At 42.2% G+C, this 19735-nt stretch overlaps 1 protein-coding gene across 2 annotated transcripts in view; it reads left to right on the forward strand.

The window, feature by feature from the left end:
- The window catches only part of ARFGEF1 (ARF guanine nucleotide exchange factor 1), an 84813-nt gene that overhangs the window by 8828 nt on the left and 56250 nt on the right, over positions 1-19735 (forward strand). For both annotated transcript variants that reach the window (XM_084849358.1, XM_084849357.1), the window contains exons 2-3: positions 17700-17730; positions 19000-19156. In XM_084849358.1, the coding sequence (XP_084705484.1) occupies positions 17700-17730; positions 19000-19156 (188 nt within the window). The remainder of the gene's footprint in view (positions 1-17699; positions 17731-18999; positions 19157-19735) is intronic.

Here is a 19735-nt window from a genome sequence, read left to right on the forward strand (position 1 = left end):
AGCCGTGAACCTGAATGCCCATGTTTCAGTGGTAGGCAGGAGTATGTTTGCATAACTGAGGCTAGTGTGCCAATTGCGCCCATTCCTGGAGATGTCTGATCTGACCACAGGGGCACATGCTTTCGTTTAATCTTCTTTGGACTGCTGTAACATGCTCTACATGGGGCTACCTTTGAAAACTGTTCAGAAACTTCAGCTGGTCCAGATTGCTGTGGCCAGACTGTTGGCTGTGGCTGGTTACAGGGAGCATATTACTCCCTTTTTACAACAGCTTCACTGGCTATTGGTCTGTTTCTGGGCACAGTTCAAGGTACTGATTGTGACCTATAAAGTTCTGTGTTGCTTGGGGCAAGGGTATCTGGAAGACTGCATTCTTCCTTGTGAGACTGTCCAGGCTTTAAGATATTTAGGGGAGGCTTTTCTCTCAGTCCCACTGCCATTGGAGGTATGTTTGGTGGGGATGCATGAGATCAGGATAGGAATAGTGATTACCTGTGACTAGCGATGATCCCCCCCACAGTAGCCATTTTGTGATGGTGCCCACGACAATTTCCAAATGTGCCCACAGGCCCATAAAGGTGGAGGACCCATAAGACCTGAAATCATTGGATCTAGTCTGTGTTCAGTATTATATTAATATATAATATGAACTTCGAATTTAGTCAAGTGATTCAGTCACACAAGCTCTGCTCTGTTCTGATTACAGAATTTAACCAATAAATGCACATCTTTGTAAATATAATTCTACTACAGCTTTAAAGATCTGCATATGTATTTAAAGATTTGCCTTAAGTCTCATTATTTTGTCATATACAGTTGCAGCAACAAGTTAATATCAAATTCTATTCAGTATTTATTATTTTTTCACATTCTTGAAATGCAATTTCTTATAGGCTTCACCCTGTACATAGCTTATATATAAAGAAAGTATTAAGTCAGTGTTGCAGTTAAATAAATTAAAATCACTTTGTGCGGTGGCTTAGTGGTTAAGATGCTGAACTGCAGACTGGAAGGTCGGCAGGTCAGCAGTTCGAGACCCGAGTGCTGCGTGACGGAGTGAGCTCCCGTCTTCATTCCCAGCTTCTGCCAACCTAGCAGTTCGAAAGCAAGAAATTGCAAGTAGATAAATAGGTACCGCCTCGGTGGGAAAGGTAACAGCGTTCCGTGCATTTCGGTGTTCAGTCATGCCAGCCACATGACCACGGAAGCATCTTCGGACAGCGCTGGCTCTTCGGCTTAGAAACGGGGATGAGCACCGCACCCTAGAGTCGGACACGACTGGTTGGGGACACCTTTACCTTTACCTTTATATGTTGTTCATTTTGTCCATGCTGGTCAAAGGACCAATTTATTGTCATGCATAATTTATGCAGTTGAGGGTGAAAGTGGAGAGTGCAAAAGCTGGTTTGAAACTCAACATTAAAAAAAACTAAGATCATGGCATCTGGCCCTATCACTTCCTGGCATATAGAAGGGGAAGAAATGGAAGCAGTGACAGATTTTACTTTCTTGGGCTCCAAGATCACCGCAGACGGTGACTGTAGCCATGAAATTAAAAGACGCTTGCTCCTTGGGAGGAAAGCTATGGCAAACCTAGACAGCATAGTAAGCAGCAGAGACATCACCTTGCCGACAAAGGTCCGTCTAATCAAAGCTATGGTTTTCCCAGTAGTAACGTATGGCTGTGAGAGCTGGACTATAAGGAAGGCTGAGCGCCGAAGAATTGATGCTTTTGAACTGTGGTGCTGGAGGAGACTCTTACGAGTGCCCTGGACTGCAAGGAGGTCAAATCAGTCCATCCTAAAGGAAATCAACCCTGACTGCTCATTGGAAGGACAGATACTGAAGCTGAAGCTCCAATATTTTGGCCACCTAATGCGAAGAGAAAACTCTCTGGAAAAGACCCTGATGCTGGGAAAGACTGAAGGCCAAAGGAGAAGGGGACGGCAGAGGATGAGATGGCTAGATAGCATCACTGATGCAATGATTATCTGTGAGAAACACTCACACACCAGTATTGAAAACTGGCCTTAGTTCATAGTGCTGACAGGAATATGAAGACTGTCTCATCTATGATCTATGACTTGAGGTATTCAGTCATATCCTGCTAAACATCTACTCTTGTACAGGTTATTGGGCAGATTAAAATATAATACATAAATACATAAAATAAAAATTATGAGTGTGCTGCTTTCCTGCCCAGTTAAAGAAATACTGTTTGAAACATCCATGTAGTTTTTTTTATTTGCTTGGAGCAAGTAGCAATTGCCCCTGGGCAAGAAACCAGATGGCAAATGGCATATGCTCATCCTCCTACTGTCAACATAGTGCAATATTGTTCCCTGGCCTGGATTAAATAGTGTTTTGCTGTAGTGGCTGTGCTTGCAACTCTGTCTTCCTGCCTTAAAAGAGATAAAAGCCAGAAGTCATAGAACTGCATGTACATCTTCCATAATTCTTTGTGGTGTCAACCGCACATACTCTCTCCCTCCAGTCAGAAGAATGTAAGCAGAGCTTGGCAACTGTAACAACATTGTTATTAAACTTCTGCTGGGGAAGTGCAGCAGAGTAGTATGGCGGCTGTATGCCATCCTGCTCGCCTGCTGTAAAGATGGACATGAGAATGACAGAAGGGAGAATTCTGAAGCTGATGGCTGTTGTGCTATGCTATAGGGTACCTGGTGCAGGATATGTACAGCAAGCTTTGAAACGCTTACTTGAAAGGTTGGCTTTTTCAGTTGGACCAGTAAACTTTTATGGGCTAATAACTTCTGTCAATTTACTTCAAATATGCGCTTATTACATTGTAATTTGGTGGAGCTGTAATCTTTGAAGCACTTTGACCTGTTCAGGCAAAAGGGGCCAGTAAGATACATAGATGGAAAGCTTGGACAGACTTGTTTACTTATTATTTATTTTATTTACAATATTTGTATACCGCTTCATATCTAAAACAGATTTCTGAGCTGAGAACTCAAAAGATAAAACAGTAAAAGAATAAAAAGATTAAAACACCACAATAAAATTATGCTTTAAAAAAAAGAGTACCAATAGAAACCGTGACTGGTCAATTAAGGTATGCATCCTGGAACAGTGCTGTTTTCAGGAGGCACTGGAAACAACACAGTGTTGGTGCTTGCCTGACATCCAGGGGCAGAGAGTTCCAAAGAAAGGGGGCCGCCACACTGAAGGTTCTTCTCCAGGTGGACTCCAGTCGGGCCATAGGTCCATGTGGAACCACCAGGAGCATGGCCTCCGATGACCTCAGTGACCAGGCAGGTTGGTAAGGGAGAAGGTGCTGTTTGAGGTATTCTGGTCCCAAGTCGTTTAGGGCTTTGTACAGTAGTACTAAAACTTTAAACCTGGCCCAGTAACGGAAAGGCAGCCAGTGCAGTTCCTTCAGCAAAGGAGTTACATGCTGAAAAGGGACAGCACCTGACAACAGCTGAGCTGCTGCGTTCTGCACCAGCTCCAGCTTCCGGAGCAGCCTTAAGGGCAACCCCACATAAGAGTGCATTGCAGTAATGCAGTCTTGAGGTTACTAGCGCACCTGTGCCACTGTGGCCAAGCTGTCTCTGTCCAGGAGAGGCGAACCAGCCAAAGCTGGTAAAAGGCACTCGGAGCCAAAATGGCCACTTGGGCCTCCAGCAACAGTGATGGATCTAGGAATAACCCCAAACTACAGACCTGATCTTTCAGACGGAGTGCAACCCCATCCAGAACAGGCAATGAGCCTATCTCCTGGGCTCGGGAACCACTCATCCACAGGGCTTCCGTCTTGCCAGGATTCAGTTTCAGCTTATTGGCACTCACTCAGCCCATTACTGAGTTCAGGCACTGGTCCAGGACTTGCACAGCCTCTCCTGATTCAGATGTCACAGGGAGATAGAGCTGTGTGTCATCAGCATGCTGATGGCACTTGGCTCCAAATCCCCTATTGACCGCTTCCAGTGGCTTCATATAGATGTTAAATAACATTGGGACAAGATGATACCTTGCAGAATCCCATAGCTCAACTGTCAAGGGGGTGAAGAATGGTCACACAATGTTACTCTCTGAAATTGGCCCTGCAGGTAGGACCGAAACCACTGTAACACAGTGTCTCTGATACCCATTCCACGGAGTCAATCCAGAAGGATACCATGGTCAATGGTATCAAAAGCCAGTGAGAGATCAAGCAGAATTAACAGTGTTACACTCACCTTGTCCCTCTCTCGATAAAGGTCATCCATCTGGCCAACCAAGGCTGATTCAGTCTTGTAACCAGGATGAAACCCAGATGGAAATGGGTCTAGGTAATCAGTATCCTCCAAGAGTGCTTGCAGTTGTTCCTCCACTACCCTTTCCAGAACTTTCCCTAAGAAAGGGGCATTTGCAACTGGGTGGTAGTTGTCTAATACCATTGGGTCCAGAGTGGGCTTCTTCAGGAGTGGTTGCTCTACTACCTCAAGAATAGCAGGGACCACCCCTTCCTGAAGGGAAGCATTCACCACACCCTAGACCCACCCAGCCACACCCCCTCCACTATCTTTTATTAGCCAAGGGGGGCAAAGATCGAGAGGGTACATGGTCGGTTGCATTGCTGCAAGCACCTTGCCTACATCATCAGGCCACAACAACTGAAACTGACCCCACAAAATCAGGCAAATGGTGGCATCAGACACTTCAACGGGAACTGCACTAGCAACAGTATCAAGACCAGTGATTTTGTCCTCGAAGTTTTGTTTTTAAAAAACTATGTTTTTTACCAGCCACCTAAAGGCCAATAATGAGGGAGCCAACCTTTCCTCCTTGGGTGAGGAGTTCCACAACTGAGACACTGCTACACAGAAGGCCTTGTCTTGGGTTCTCACCAGCCTCACTTCTCTAGGGGGTGGAGCACATAATAGGGCCTCACATGATGAGTGTAGTCTCTTGGCAGGTTCATATGGGAGGATGGAATTTCTCAGATACCTTGGCCCCAAGCCATTTAAGGCATTATAGGTAAGAACCAGTTCTTTGAATTGAATTGGGTTTAGAAATAAATAAGAAGCCAGTAAATCTGTTTCAAGATTGGTGTTATGTTACATCTGGCTTCCATGTTTTACAGTAGCTCTAGTTTCCTAACGCTTTATAAGACAAGCCCCATGTAGAGCATGTTTAATCTAAATGAGAGGTGCTTAAGGTATGGACCACTGTGGCCAGCTCTGCCTTGCCCAGGAAGGGAAAACATGGGCCAAAGCTGGGCAAAGGCTGCTACCTGGCCAGGAGCAGCGCTGGATCCAAAAGTGCCCCCAAGCTGCTTACCTGATCCTTCAAAAGGAATGTAACCCCATTTAGAGCAGGTTGTAGTCCCAACCCTGCATTGGCCTGTCTACTGACGAACAGGACGTACTACTTTCCAGTCATAGCTAAATTAAAATCCTGGGTCTCTGAATTGTTTTCTATGGTGCAGCAATCACCTCTCTATCAGAGAAGACCCCCCCCCCCGCCAACACATGCACACACTCCAAAAAATAAACTAGGAAGTTATTTCTCCAGAAAGTGGGTCTGTTACTTTAGCCTTCTTGACTAACTCACTAGCTGAAATACTGAACAGCGGGAGCAGGCTAGTTTTGTATAAAACAAATGGGCAGAATAGTGCCTGCACATTTTGCCTCATATCTAGGATTCCACAAAGGTTTGTTTGTTTGTTTTTTAAATGAAAGCTGGGAATCTGGGCATTATGGCTTATCCAGGCGAGGCCATCCTTCCTGTGGATGTCCATAGGCTCTATTTACTAGTCTCACCTCTGTTTACAAAACAGCAGAATGTTCTCCTTGTCATCTTCCTTATTGTTAATATGTCTTGGATTGTATTTCTTTCCTTTCAGCTGTAGTGAATTGTCAGCCTGAATGAGCCCAATTATGTAGACTGAATAGGCTTTTCATGTCCTTATTTGAGTTAGAAAATTTCATTATTGTTTTAATTAAAGGTAATACTTCCAGGATGGATCCGGCTGTTTTCTGCAAATATTGCTTAATGCTAGAACATGGGCAGAGCAATTCTGTGACTCCCAGACAGCATCCGGGGAGCCATAGGATGGTGTAGACCTCCTCCACAGTCATAGATACAGCTATGACTGCAGAGGAGGGGATCCGATTCTGGATCCCCCCCTCCCGGAAATCTCTGTGATGGCTTCTATTCTGAGGTCGTAAAGGGAGAAATGGGGCAGGACAGTGGGGAGGGAGGGAGAAGGAGAGGTCTGGATCCACTTGATCCAAGAGCCTGTCCGTCGCTGTCCACTCCCTGGTAAGCAAGCCAGACAGGCTGAGAGGCCCATGAAAAAAAGTTAAATGGAGGATGGGGAGGCTTTAAAAGCCACCTCCTTTCTCCTGCCCCATCTGGCTCTTTGGATAGGCTTTGGATAGACAGAGATCTATCAAGCAACAATCCCTTAGGGTCATATTTACTGACCACTGCTTTGGAATATGGTGTATAATAGTTGGAGTACGTACTGTTGTAATGCAAAATGTACAAATGCCTTCTGTGGGGGTGAGGAACATGCTTCATATATTATAGCATTATCAATCCCTGAATGGTAAAATCCTTGGTACAAGCAGTATTTGTGTGGAAAGGGCCATAGCACACAAGACAGAGACAAATCTTCCACAATTGCATATATTTTATGGTGTTGGTGTTGGTTTGGGGTATTGCATCAGCCCTAATTGTTAAGTTAAATGTGAGATAAAATTATTGTGTCTTTGAGTTTCTAATAGAAGTCACTAAACTCTGGTAGACATTACGTACATATTTTTAACCCTTGATGCTTGTAAAAAGTACTTTACTAATCAGATACTGTGGTCAAATAGTTTCCCAATTTACAATGTAATTCTATGCATGTTTATTCAGAAGTAAGTCACACAAGAACTTACCCTGTACAAAGTGGGTTAAGGATTGCACCCTTAGTCATAGTTTAAAGATGCGCATCTTACAGTAGCTCAAATATCAATGTAAAAATGTGTAATTATATTAAGGTTTCATAGTACAGGTACAACTAGGGATGATATCTGTAATCTGCAATGATCTCCAGGGTTAATCTCTTTGGGTTTTAACAGATCCCTCTGATGCCTTACTCATACAATGTTCCTTCAACTAAACACCTCCTGGAGGCAAGAATATTACAAAATAAAAGCCCAAATGGTTAATAACATGTCCTGATGGAGCACCTCTCCTGATACGAACCTATCTGTACACAGTGGTCACAATCTGAGGCCCTTCTCCATGTGTCTCCTCCAAGGGAGGCTTGGAGGGTGGCAGCAAGGGAGAGGGCCTTCTTAGTGGTAGCTCCCCGACTGTGGAATGATCTCCCCACTGAGGTCTGCCTGGTGCCAACATTGTCATCTTTTCCAGGCCAGGTTAAGACTGTCCTCTACTCCCAGGCATTTGATGGCATATGATGGGATATTAATATCAGTTTTACCAGGTCCCAGTATCTTATTGTAACTGGTTTTTGTTGTTTAAATTCTTTTACAATTTTAATGAAAGCTGGGAATCTTTACCTTACCTGTTCTTCCTTAGGGTTACTCATGCATGACATTTTTCCTACATGACATAATCTTAGTGTAGAAAAATGCCACAAGCACTACTTATGTTTGAAGATGGTCAAGTGTTTGTTTTGCCAGTATAATTTGTAATATCCAAGTATGTGTGATTACTGCAGAGCAAGCACTTGTGCTGCCTTCAGACATGGTGCACATGGGTTTTCCTGATATGTAAATTCCTACAATCTCTGTGCAAGAAATGTGTCATTGGTATGAGGTGGCCATTATTATCATTGCCCCTCTTGCTTTTCCAATATAGTTCATGAGCCAGTTATTTTGAGCACTTTGTATATTGGTTTGGCGGACTTTGTTAGTAATGGGGGCATTTAACTCAACAGTGAGGATATGAAGGCCTAGATTGTATTGGCATTTGATTGTATTGGCACTTTTTGGCACCAAGTGAAGATCTACCTCTTTTCCCAGGCATTTGGCAGCACATGATGAGTTTTAATCTGTCCTGGATGTGTCTTTAGTTATGTCTGATAGTTCAATGTTGTTTGTGTATATTGTTTGTGTGCTTTTATGTGCTTTTTGTAAATGGCTTTTAAAGTTTATATATTGTATTTAATGTTTTAACTTTTGTAAACCACCCAGAGAGCTTAAAGTATGGGGCGGTATAGAAATGCTAATGCTAATAATAATGCTGAACCCAAAGGGTCATCACCCCTCCTTTCCTCAAAATCTGGCTTCATCCTTCTCGGGTAACAAATAGTACAGGGAGCCAATAGGCCTTTTAAAGAAAATAAAAGCCAATGCCCTCCCCCCACCCCCCCAAACCTTCAGATGCTTCGTTTGCTACTCCACATACAGAAAATAATTTCCAATTTCTGGTGTCATCTGAGGCTTCATTACTAAGGGTGCTATCCTATGCCTGTTTAGACAGAAAAAAGTTCTACAACTCCCAGCTTCCCCAGCCAGCCATATTGGCCAAGGAATGCTGGGAGCTGTAGAACTTTTTCCTAGCTAAACATGCATAGGATTGCACCCTAAGAGTTACATTTTCCCCCTCAAGCCAAATACAGACTGCATAGGTGGAGAGAAGCTGCTTAGCCCCTTATCCTCTTGTCATTTTTTCAGTTAAACATCACTGTCCCATGCTGCTTTTTTCCACTTGTAGAGGGATAGATATCACTGAAAAAGCAGATCACGGAGCATGGTTTTTGAACTGGATAATTATCTGACAGGGATAATCCACCCAAACTGATTATGGCTTTAGGGGTAACCCCCTACCTCTACCCCACACAGAAGGGAAAATATGGAGCTCATCATGGAATGTGTAGTTTCAGCCACAGTTAAAATGGCTACCAGAAGGGCAACTTCTTATTTCTTCAGCTCCACTGGGGCTAGACACAGTGCATGTTTTTGTACTCTTATTGGTACACATAAGAATTTCTCATTAGGGATCTGCCTTTGCCATGTTGCCTCCAATAACTACTGCTGGCACCTTATTAACCTCCCCACAAAGGTTCTGCACATCAGTTGGGAATGAATTAGATATACAGATGAGAAAAAAAAATCCTTTTCACTTATTTGTTGGTAGATGGAGAGATATAAGCTATCCAAAGAGTCATTGTAATCAAAGATTCACTTGTAGACTTGACCTGGCTTTCTGAGTTTGGAATTCTTACACTGATTTTGTTGGGATTATAGCATTGATCTATGAATTGCTTCCTTAACATCTGAGATACAGATTGAGGTCCCTTTTTTCTGAATTAGGTAAATGTTTGTTTTGGGAAGGGGTAGGTTTGTGTCAGTGGGTGTTCTGCCCGGATAGGTTTTTCTTCTTAAAATATTTGTTGTACTTCTGTAAACCTTGGGGTTCCTCCAAGCATGTTGATATCCCTCTTGTTTCTCAGCAGCCCTGTTTTGGCTCCAGTCCTGTCGACACTCACCACCTGAGATCACTATTAGAGAGTGATGTAGCAAACTGTGACCTGTCAGATAAAATTTAATTATACAGGTAGTTCTTTATGACCGGATGAGGCTACTTATGGATAAAAGCTCTTGGAATATATTTCCTCAACTTGGATTTAATCCCTCCAAATATCTGCATTTGAGCCTGTGACACCAGTTTCATTTATTAAATAGGGGGAAAGCTATGGCAATTAACTGAAAACAAACTTTGCTGCATGAATTCAACTTGGTTAAAACCATTAACACATTCTTAGACAATGATGTTTTGCACATTAGGAGGTGTGACAGGCATCCAAAATGAATTATAAAAATAGTTCTTTATGCCAAACTTGTAATTAGTTGATCTCCTCAGGAGAATAAGAATTGCCTTCAGACAACCAGGTAACCACACACTTCCCTTCTTAAAGCACAGGCAGTTAATAGAAGAGAAATCAGAGTGGCAGTTGCTATAGTGCAGCATTTTATTTTCCAGGGCTCTGCTGTAGGAAGCAGTACTGTTTCTTGGTCCAGTTAGCCTCACCTCTCCTGGCCTTAATTCTTTGGGGGCTGGGCATAGAGGAAAAAGTTGGCAGTGCATAGGTTGGTAGAAGAAAAAGAAATTGGAAGAGAAGGAAAGCAGGAGGAAGAGGATGATTGCAGGAATTTGGGGCTGAAGTCCAGGGCCCCACTCAGCATCATGAGTAAAAGGACCTCTAAATGCAGCAGGGGTGACATACCACATTTTCAAGTAAGTGAAATAATTACCCACTTCCATCTAAAGAAGGGGCCTCCATAGGACTATTAACTCCAGAGTCTAAAATTACCTAATTGCACCAGCGAGGATGACCACTTCTGAGAATGTACTTGCAAGGATCCTTATGCTGTTGGTAGGGATTAAAACGATTCCTGTATTTCCAGATAAAAACTAAGCTTGACATTGCCTGTAATGACAGCTAGATCCAAAGTACTCCATGCATGAAAGGAAGGGGAGATTGTCAGTTCCTTTTGATTCCCCTGCCCTCAACCAGCAGCTAGAGCCGCCTGTGTCGCCTCATATGCTATTCCAGAGAATCTTCTGATACACAGGATTTTTTTTTTCAGGGGGTGCAAGGGATTGCAGTGAGAAGGGGTGGGTTGGAAAGCCCTAGTGTTCTGCATGGCTATTTGCATCCAAATAGTGCTTAAGTATTGGGAAGCATTATAGCTCAGTACTATTTTTTTTTTAATTAAAAAGGTGGAATGCATATTTTTGTCCAGTTTGAGGGGCCTGGTTCTTTGGGATGCAAATGGCATCTTCCTTTGTTCTTTGTGGTTAACCCACTGTCTATTTACACCAGGTTGCTTCTTTAGTTGACTTTCCTGCAAAGCAGGTTTGACCATTTTGTTATTAAGGGCTTTGTTGTTCAGGCTGACAAAGCTTGTTCTCGGAGTATATGCTTCTTGCACTTGACCAGTATCATTTACTGGAAGATAATTCTGGTGAAGCTGACTTCTGTTTGATTAGCTGTTTTCTCCTCCCCCTACATAGAACATGTGCACTATGAAAAGAGTTTATTTGGGCAATCCCAGCCCCTTATGCTAAATTATAGGTGTCCTCTGACAGTCCTTAAGCCAAGAATAGCCCTGAACCTTGAACTATAAGAAGTGTTCATAACAAGTCATGACATATGTGCTGCATTTCGTATGCTGCTTAACTTCTGCAGCATAAGCAGTTATGTACCATAGTAGCTTAATGCAATCATAGAATCTTAGGGTTGGAAGGGGCCTACAAGACCATCGAGTCCAACCTCCTGCTCAATGTAGGAAGCCTGTTTCCCAGGCGGTCTCCCATCCAAGTACTAACCAGGGCCGACCCTGCTTAGCTTCCAAGATCAGACAAGATCAGGCGCATCCAGCCCTTGCCCATAGAGTCAAAGTGTCACAATGCTGTCCTCCTCTGTGGGTATGCATAAAATATGATAAGAGAGTTTCTGGTTTAGTGAATCAGGGTCACATAGATCCCAGTACTCTTTTACTTGAGGTACTTTTAAAAGTACCCTTTTACTTCAGGGTAAAAGGCTGTATGAAATCACTTAATGATATAGCTCTTTGTACTATATTTTTTAAAATATAGTTTTTTTCATGCTGATCCAGTAAGTAGATATTTTGGTTGGGTTTTTGGTTGGAGGGCTGCTGGATTTCTTCTGCTGCCATAGCTGCTGTTTTTGTAGCTTTGGTTTTGTTGCTTCTCCTGCTGGCTCCTTGCTTCTGGTTTTCTAAATATTGGCCCGGTTCACACGTCATAACATCCCATGGTTAACAAACCATGAATTGTTGAGAGGACGAGTGGGAATGAGTATGTGTGCTGGTTCTTGCGACCCTTCCACTCCCACCGCTATAAACAATCCAGGGACACTCCATGCCTGGGTTGTTCATCATGACATCTAAAACTGGAACATTGGTTTCATCCCCCAACATTGTTGGGGGATGAACAACTCAAGAGTTTGAACTCAGATGCTCAGTTGCTTAATGGGTGCAGATGATAATGGTGGTAGTGAGATAATGTCTTTCAAAAATGGCCACAATGCTGTTTTGGTAGAGGGGAAACAAAAATCTTTGGAGGGCAGCAAAAATTAAACCAAGGCCCCATTCTTCCTTACTCCAACTTCTGCATGGAACTTTGACATGTAATGTCATATCAAAAAATCTATTACCAAAAATCCATTTTTCCCATTTGTGAAACAGCTAAGTACTGTCAAGCATTTAAATTAATCAGAGAAAAGAAATGTAAAAGAAATGCTATGGATAAGAGAGTACATAAACTGAATGCCAACAATGAGGAAGTGACTGGCTTCAGTTCATTCTAAATTTTATACTGTGCTGTCCTATGACAGGGATGAAAGCTAATACTTAAGTTTAGTCATGCTGAACATTTAATTAATGTTCATTTATTTAAGCAACGGGTTCACTTCTTGTGAGTTAGCAAACTTTAAACCTGACCCAAACCACCTTTTTGTGGATGATTAAGGTTCCCATCCTATGCATGTTTAGATTTTTTTTAAGGTCTTAGAACTTCCAGCATTCCCCAGCCAGCCATGGTGACTTGAGAATGCTGGGAGTTGTAGGACTCTTTCTTGTCTAAACATGCATAGATTTGCCCAGGGTACTAACATGTACTAAATGGATATGTACGTTTGGAGAGCTTTCTTCGTTATGTTGCCATTCTGAGAAGTTTTTGTGTACTTATTTTTTAAAGCACCATGTCCACAAACATATTGTTTTGAATAATTTCTGCAGAAAATATTCCTTTTTTCTCTCCAAAAGGCAGCTCTTTAGATATCTAGGTCCCAAACCAAGGGCTTTAAGGTTCAAAACCAGCGTTCAGAATTGGAGTTGGAACCAGTTTGGGGAGTCTGTGAATTGTTATAATATTGGTGTTATATGATCATAGAAATGAGCTTCTATCACTGGAGGCATTCAAGATGAAGCGTCTCCAGGAAAGATGCAACTGGCATACCACCTAAAGTTATGCAAAAGCATTCCTGGCCATGGCTGCCACTTGTCTATCAATGAGCAATGCTGAATCCAGGATTTATCTCTGTTTATTTGTAAACAGGGTATAAAGTACAACCAGAAACCCACACAATCATAAGAACATACGAAGAGCAATGCTGAATCAGACCAAAGGCTTATCTAGTCAAGCATTCCGGTCACATAGCGGCCAACCAACTGCCCACAGGTAGGATATGAGTACAATAACACACACATATGTGCTTGTGTTCCCCAGCAACTGGTATACAGAGGCATGGAGGTAAAATATAGTGATCATTACTATCAATTAGGCATTGATAGCTTTATCCTCCATGAACCTGTCATGTTCTTGCTTGAGGAATCCTCTTCAGAGGAAGAGCTAGAGCTCCTGGAGACAAACTGCATTGAGAAGCAGTCCATGCCAAGAGACTGGAAGGCAGACCGGGAGCCCTCAGGGGAGATGGACACAGGTCTATCCCCAGAAGAGACAGAGCCTGAGTGACCGTTTAGCTACTGAGAGCCATGATGTCTCAACAGGCAAGCTAGAACAATCAATGTAAAAAGAAGTGTCAGGTTGTAGAGGAGGGCTCCTTGTGAGTAAAGGGCTTCTTATGAGCAGGGCTCACCTCATGAGGAGGACTTCTTCCAGCAGTCTTCTGCCAGATGTACTGCAGGTGAGCCCTGGGTATGAAAGCTTCTGCCTATAAGCCAGTTCTTAGGAGGGAGGACTGCTGGAACTAGGTGTTTACACCAGCTCTAGTCCCTTACCTCTTGCATCTTATTGACTAGTTCTCCCTCTGCTGGACTTCCTATGAGTAGACTCTGGATTGGCTAGTGACTTTGTGTCTGGACTTTTCCTTGCCTGTGCTATACTCTTTTCTTGATCCGTGCTGGCCTAGACCTCAGACTGCTGTGTGACTTCGTGCTTGTACTCATCCTTGTTTGGTGCTGTGCTCCTAGTGTGAACCATGTTGGTTTGATCCCAGGCTGCCTCTGACTCCATGTAAGGACCTCCTCCAGCCTTCACACACACACACACACACACACACACACACACACACGACAAATCCCTATTCTTTGTGTTTGTTTTTGTTCTCATTTGGGCAAGGCTTCCAGCTTCTGAAGGAGGCCTTCTTTTCTCTAATAGTTTTCGTGACACTGCTCATTAACCATGCTGGTGACCTCTTGGATTTGCTGCTATATTTTCCACTGAAATCTAAATTAAATTTGATAGCACTGTGTTCACTGTTTCCAATTGGTTGAACAACACTTGCATCTTGCAGTAGGTCCTGTGCCACATCACGTAGGTTTAATGCTTTTTTCTGGTATTTGGTAAATAAAAAAGGTTGCTGCTTTCATACAGGGGGAATAGAACATTGCATTGAAGAGTGACTTGAATCTGTTCTCAAGTCTGTTAGTTGGTTGCTAGTCCGGGAGAACTCAAAGACTTCTTCAGACATAAAAAGCATTTCTGTCTGACATCCATTTCAGCACTGTGGTACAAAGCCTGGCCTAGTGAAGTGTGTCTTGTATTTTTTAATGCAGAAACAGATAAAACTTGTCCTGTCAACGACACAGTAGCCATTGATTTTTCTTCCTTGGTGAATTTGTTCGGTGTTGGTATTGCTTAAACATTTCCAAAGTATGCTGGATTGAATTTGAATTTATACCATGTATTTCAAAGACAATCTGAAGAAAACTATGCAAGTGAAGAGAGACATAATTGAAGACAGTGACTCCCGCAGCACAGCTGCCTACCAACTGGCACAGCTTCTTAAGAATTGATGAAAAGAACTGACCTTTTCAATATCCATGCAGAAATAATCTCAAAATATAGCTGCTTCAAGCTTTTGATCAGCACATATGAGGAGCTAGCCATTTCTTGTGTCGAAGTAACTGATAGTGAAATGTTGCTCCATGGAACCATGAAGAAGTGGACTCTGGTAAAATGCTCCATTCACAAGATGATGCTCCCACTGCTGATGTTTGCTCGAGAATTCGGATCAGGACTGTTGATTCTGAAGTTGTAGTCCTCACCATTTTGCTCTTTCTTCAAATCCTCACAGAACAACTGTGAGTGGAACTATAGCCTGAAGTGCTGCAGGCAGAAGATTCTGCTCTCTTGACTAGACCAGGGGTGCATCTACACCCGGCTTTTACTCAGGGGCATGTGCAAGTCGAGGTCCCTCAGCACAGATGATGCACTCGCCACTTTGCAGTCTTCCATGGTTTCTACCTGGAAAATGCAGATTTCCAAGGTGTGGTTTTCCTCCCAATTTTTTGGTTGCTGCGGCTTCACCACAGTGGGGTGCGCTGTCTTACCATCCCTTGGGGTGACATCGCAGTTTGCGGTGGACGTGGGGTGGGCAGTGAGTGTGACACCTTTTTCCTCCTCCCCTCTCTTCCCTCTTGCTTCCCATCCTGCCGGTGCTCAGCTGAGAGGGGCGCAGTTGCTATGGGAGAGGGAAGCGGCACTTTGTGCCACGCAAGATGTGACAGTGCAGGGAGGAAGAGGGAGAAAGGGAGCTGTTTTCAAGAAGAAGCAGCTATGGTGCAGAGTTTATTTCCGATTATTTCCGAGTTTATTTGCGTTTTTTAAAATCTGTATTTCTCTCTCTGGCTGTTTGTGTGTGATGGATTCAGAGTGAACACAGTTTTTAAAAAGCCCAACACAATTCAGCATGGTGCGAGTAGCAATAATCGCTGCCAAGAGGAACTATGTCCCTCTCTGTGCAGTGCTTAGCTGAGAGGGGTGCAGTTGCGATGGGAGAGGGAAGCGGCACTTCATGCCACCGCCGCCGAGAGCAACTGCGCCCCTCTCTGCCAGTCCTCTGCAGAGAGGGACGCAGTTGCTTGTGGTGGTGATAGTGCTTGCCAGGCTCCTGCGCTGTAGCAAAACTGTGCAGTAACTCGCCCTCGTATACCTGGCTCGTTGAGCATCCACAGCACAGGAGCTGCACAGCTCCAACAGTGCGATGGACAAGTTGGGCGCCATGTAGATGGGGCCCAGGGTAAAAGCTCAGGCTCCTCGTATTTATACTAAATTGGCCAATCCTGAGGATACATTTGTGCCTGTCCATTGCAAGGACCAGTGTTGCACACTGCTATTCTCTTCTATGCCCAAGAAAGGCTCTGACACCTGAGAACACATAGTCCTAAGTAGCTCATTAGGTGAGGGGCCCTGCTCTCTGTCCAGAGATTCCTGTTTCAAGCACCAGAGTCCCTGATATGGTGAAAGTTTCAAACCATGCTTGACTTATGCAGTTAACAAATGATTGATTTGTGTGTTAAATCTGTATACATCATTATCATGTTCATTAGCTGAATCAGGTCATGAAGTATGATTTGTATTTGTGGCAGAACCTTATTAAAGATCTAAGATTTTTGACATTTAATTGAAGAACAAATCTGGGCCTGTGTCTTATTATGGTGTTCACAATCTCCATTCTCTTGCCAGTCATATAATGCTCCTGAGCAGGAAATTAACAGTGAAGATAGCTGATGCTCCATCTTTGGAGATGTGGGAGTTTCCTAAAGAAAACTTTTAGTATATATTTTTTATTTTATAGAGAACCCTGCTGGTGACTTTGAATTGCATTTTAAAATGGGTTATGTAAATCAGCCTTCCCCAACCCTGGTGCTGTCCAGATGTGTTGGACTATAACTCTCAGCAACTCCCTTGTGGCTGGGGGATAGTGGGAGGACACCAGGTTGGGGAAGGCTGATGTAAACCATATCACTTCTGGAATTCTCAGCTTATCTAAGTATGAAGTGCAAAGCGATATGTGCTTCTAGCATATATAGAAAGGATTAAACATATAGTAAAACTTGAATGAATTGTATCTTAAACTATGTTTTATATGAAAATTTGTATTTGAGTAGATAAGACAGTTGCTATAATTTGACACAAAAGGATAGATATTTGGCAATTTTAACAGTTGTTTTGGCAAGGGGAGTCATGTTCTGTTAGAAGTTGGGAAGTCTATATAAGGTTTAGTCATAATTCTAATGACCTTGAAACTGGCAACACTAATGAGCTGAAGTGTTGGTGCAAACCTTTTATCTTATTGCGAATAAATGGGAAGGACTGCAAACTTCTCAGTGTAATGTCTGATTATGAGAATGGTGAGAACTGGGTGATAGAGTGAGGGTGTAAAAGGTTATATTTGTTCAAGGTCAGCTTTATGGTATGAGTATTGATTATAGATAAGCATAATAAATTATGCATGTAATAAATAAATAAATAAAATGCATGTAATTTCAGAAATGAGAGAACACTGTGAGATGGGAAGCCCCATCAACTTATTATCCTACTGGACCAGGTTTCTTAAGGAACATCATCAAGTTCATGTTATATAGATTAGTTGTTGGCATACTTGCCATATTCAAAATAAAGGTGACTTTCTATTCTTTTCCTGAACACTTATGCCTTATGAGTTGTCAGGGTTCAATCCACATTTATTTTCGGTAAATAGGAGGGCATTTTTTGTTAAGAGTACTTAGAGTACATGTATGATGTTTTAAAATATGCTTTCAGTGGGCAGAATCATACTGTGGTGCAATCGTGTGTTGAAAAGTGTGGCCATTTGTGTTCTGTGGCCATTGAGCCACACGGGAAATGTAGAATTATATCGATAAATGCTTAAAACACAATTATATGTTAAATGTGCAATTGACCTTATGTTAGTGTTCTTGAAAGTTTTGTAAAACAGGTTTTATTTGTTTTTTTCCCAGAGGAAATAAAAGCAGAAACTGGAAAACAAAGGTACTTCTTTTCTTTAATGAGCATGAATAGTTTTCACCTATTAGTTGCATTGTAAATACACCCAGCAATGATTATACAGCAGTTAGGTTGGCTGTTCATTGTACCTTTTTAAGGGGAGGTTTCCCAGACTACCTGTTTAGCACTAAATTGGCATGCCTGAAGTGCAGAAAGCTCACATACAGACATGCTGTAAGTTAAGAGTATCAAAACCTTGCACTGTAGTGTACAAAGGCAGAAGGAAAATGTATTTTAGTTATTTACATTTTCATTTTGCCCCTTTCTCATTCTAATCACTTTGGCTTTAAATTATAGTTAGGAAAAATGAAAAATGGCTGCACACTATGGAATCAGTGAACTTCCTAGTGAAGAAACATTAAACTTTTGAACACCCTATGGGAGGAACACATTTTTAAAGCAGTTTCACAATAAATGAAATATGATTAAGATGCAAAGGGAAATGCAAAAAACAAAGAATGGACATAATCTTTTTTTTTTTTTATGTGGACTTGCCTGTTGAAGGAAACCTGGTAGAGCCACATCTCTGTGTATGTTTAAATCAGAAATGAACAGAAGGTAGATCTCCAGATATGTGGGATTTAAACTCCCAACATGGCCAGTGGTCTGGAATGTTGGTAGTTAAAGTCCAAAACAACTGGAGATCTGCTTTCTGCCCATCGCTGTTTTAAATTATGCACTCATAGTAAGAAGTGGGTCTTCAGATACCTGTAGGTACTGGTGCTCAGGAAAACTTGCACAATATTTATATTTGCAAAAATAATTATTTTTGCAGTGAACTAGATAAATGTTACATTTCCCTCATATTTGTGCACCTGCATGTATGCATCTGTCCACACTTCACAAGTAGTGATGGCATACATCTTAAGTCCTAGGCCTTAAGAGGGGTCCATATCCAAAATAACAGTGTTTGTTGCTTTTTATCCATACTGGGGACAAATCCTGTTCTGTATCCAAACCAGCATACATAACCAACTAACTAATTAGCTGATTCCATCAATACTAGATTTTCTTCAGGGGGGTGGTAAAATTAATAGTTGTTGCTGTGTTAATTGCAAATCGCTACATTTACCTTTGTATGTTAACTGACTTTCAGTAATTTCTCTCTTTATTTAATTATCAGTTTTAATAGATAAGGCAAACTTTTAACTTAATATGGAAAGCTGAATATAAAACAAATATGTGGGGATCAGTTATAGACACTTCTGTGTTCTTTTTTAACTGTTTGCTATTAACACTATTCCTCCTATTCAGTCCCCCTCATGGAGAAGCAAAGCCTGGTTCAAGCACTCTTCCACCAGTGAAATCAAAGACAAGCTTTATCGAGGCAGACAAGTACTTCTTACCATTTGAACTAGCATGCCAGTCCAAGTGTCCCAGAATTGTTAGTACATCGTTAGATTGTTTGCAGGTCTGTATTGAATTACATGTCATTAATTTATTATCTGTGATATTATTCTTAAGGGAAGAAGGAAGGCAGTTGTATTCTTAAATTATATTTAATTTTTTTAACATGGTACAATCAATGTGGTTTAAGCTGTTTCATAACATTTCAGCTTGGAAAAAATGTTTTGTTAAAAATAGAACATCTTGCTAAGAATCCTTATTGGGTAATATAGGGCAGTATCCTATACTGCCTCCATGCTGGAGGAATGGACCACTAGTGCAACAGGAACTAGTGGTTCCTGAAACAACCGGAAATGTGTGGAAACACTTGTTTCTGGAACAGGGCAGGTCAGCAGAGCTCACAGACGTGAGCTCCATTGACCTGCCCTGTTCTAGGAATGAGCATTTCCACTTGTTTCCATGCTTATTTCAGGAGCTGCTAGTTCCTGTTGTGCTAGTGGTCTGTTGCACTAGTGCAACAGAATTAGTGGAGGCATAGCAGCAGTATAGGATATTGCCTATAGTTGGGATTCTCAGTAGCCTGGTTCAGATGTCATGGCTAAGACATAGGGAAGTACTTAGCAGGACCACTTTGTCTCCACAG

The sequence above is a fragment of the Heloderma suspectum genome, chromosome 4 (assembly GCF_057233095.1).
Source record: "Heloderma suspectum isolate Gila_16-S chromosome 4, 16-S_ref, whole genome shotgun sequence".
In the NCBI taxonomy this organism is placed as follows: domain Eukaryota; kingdom Metazoa; phylum Chordata; class Lepidosauria; order Squamata; family Helodermatidae; genus Heloderma; species Heloderma suspectum.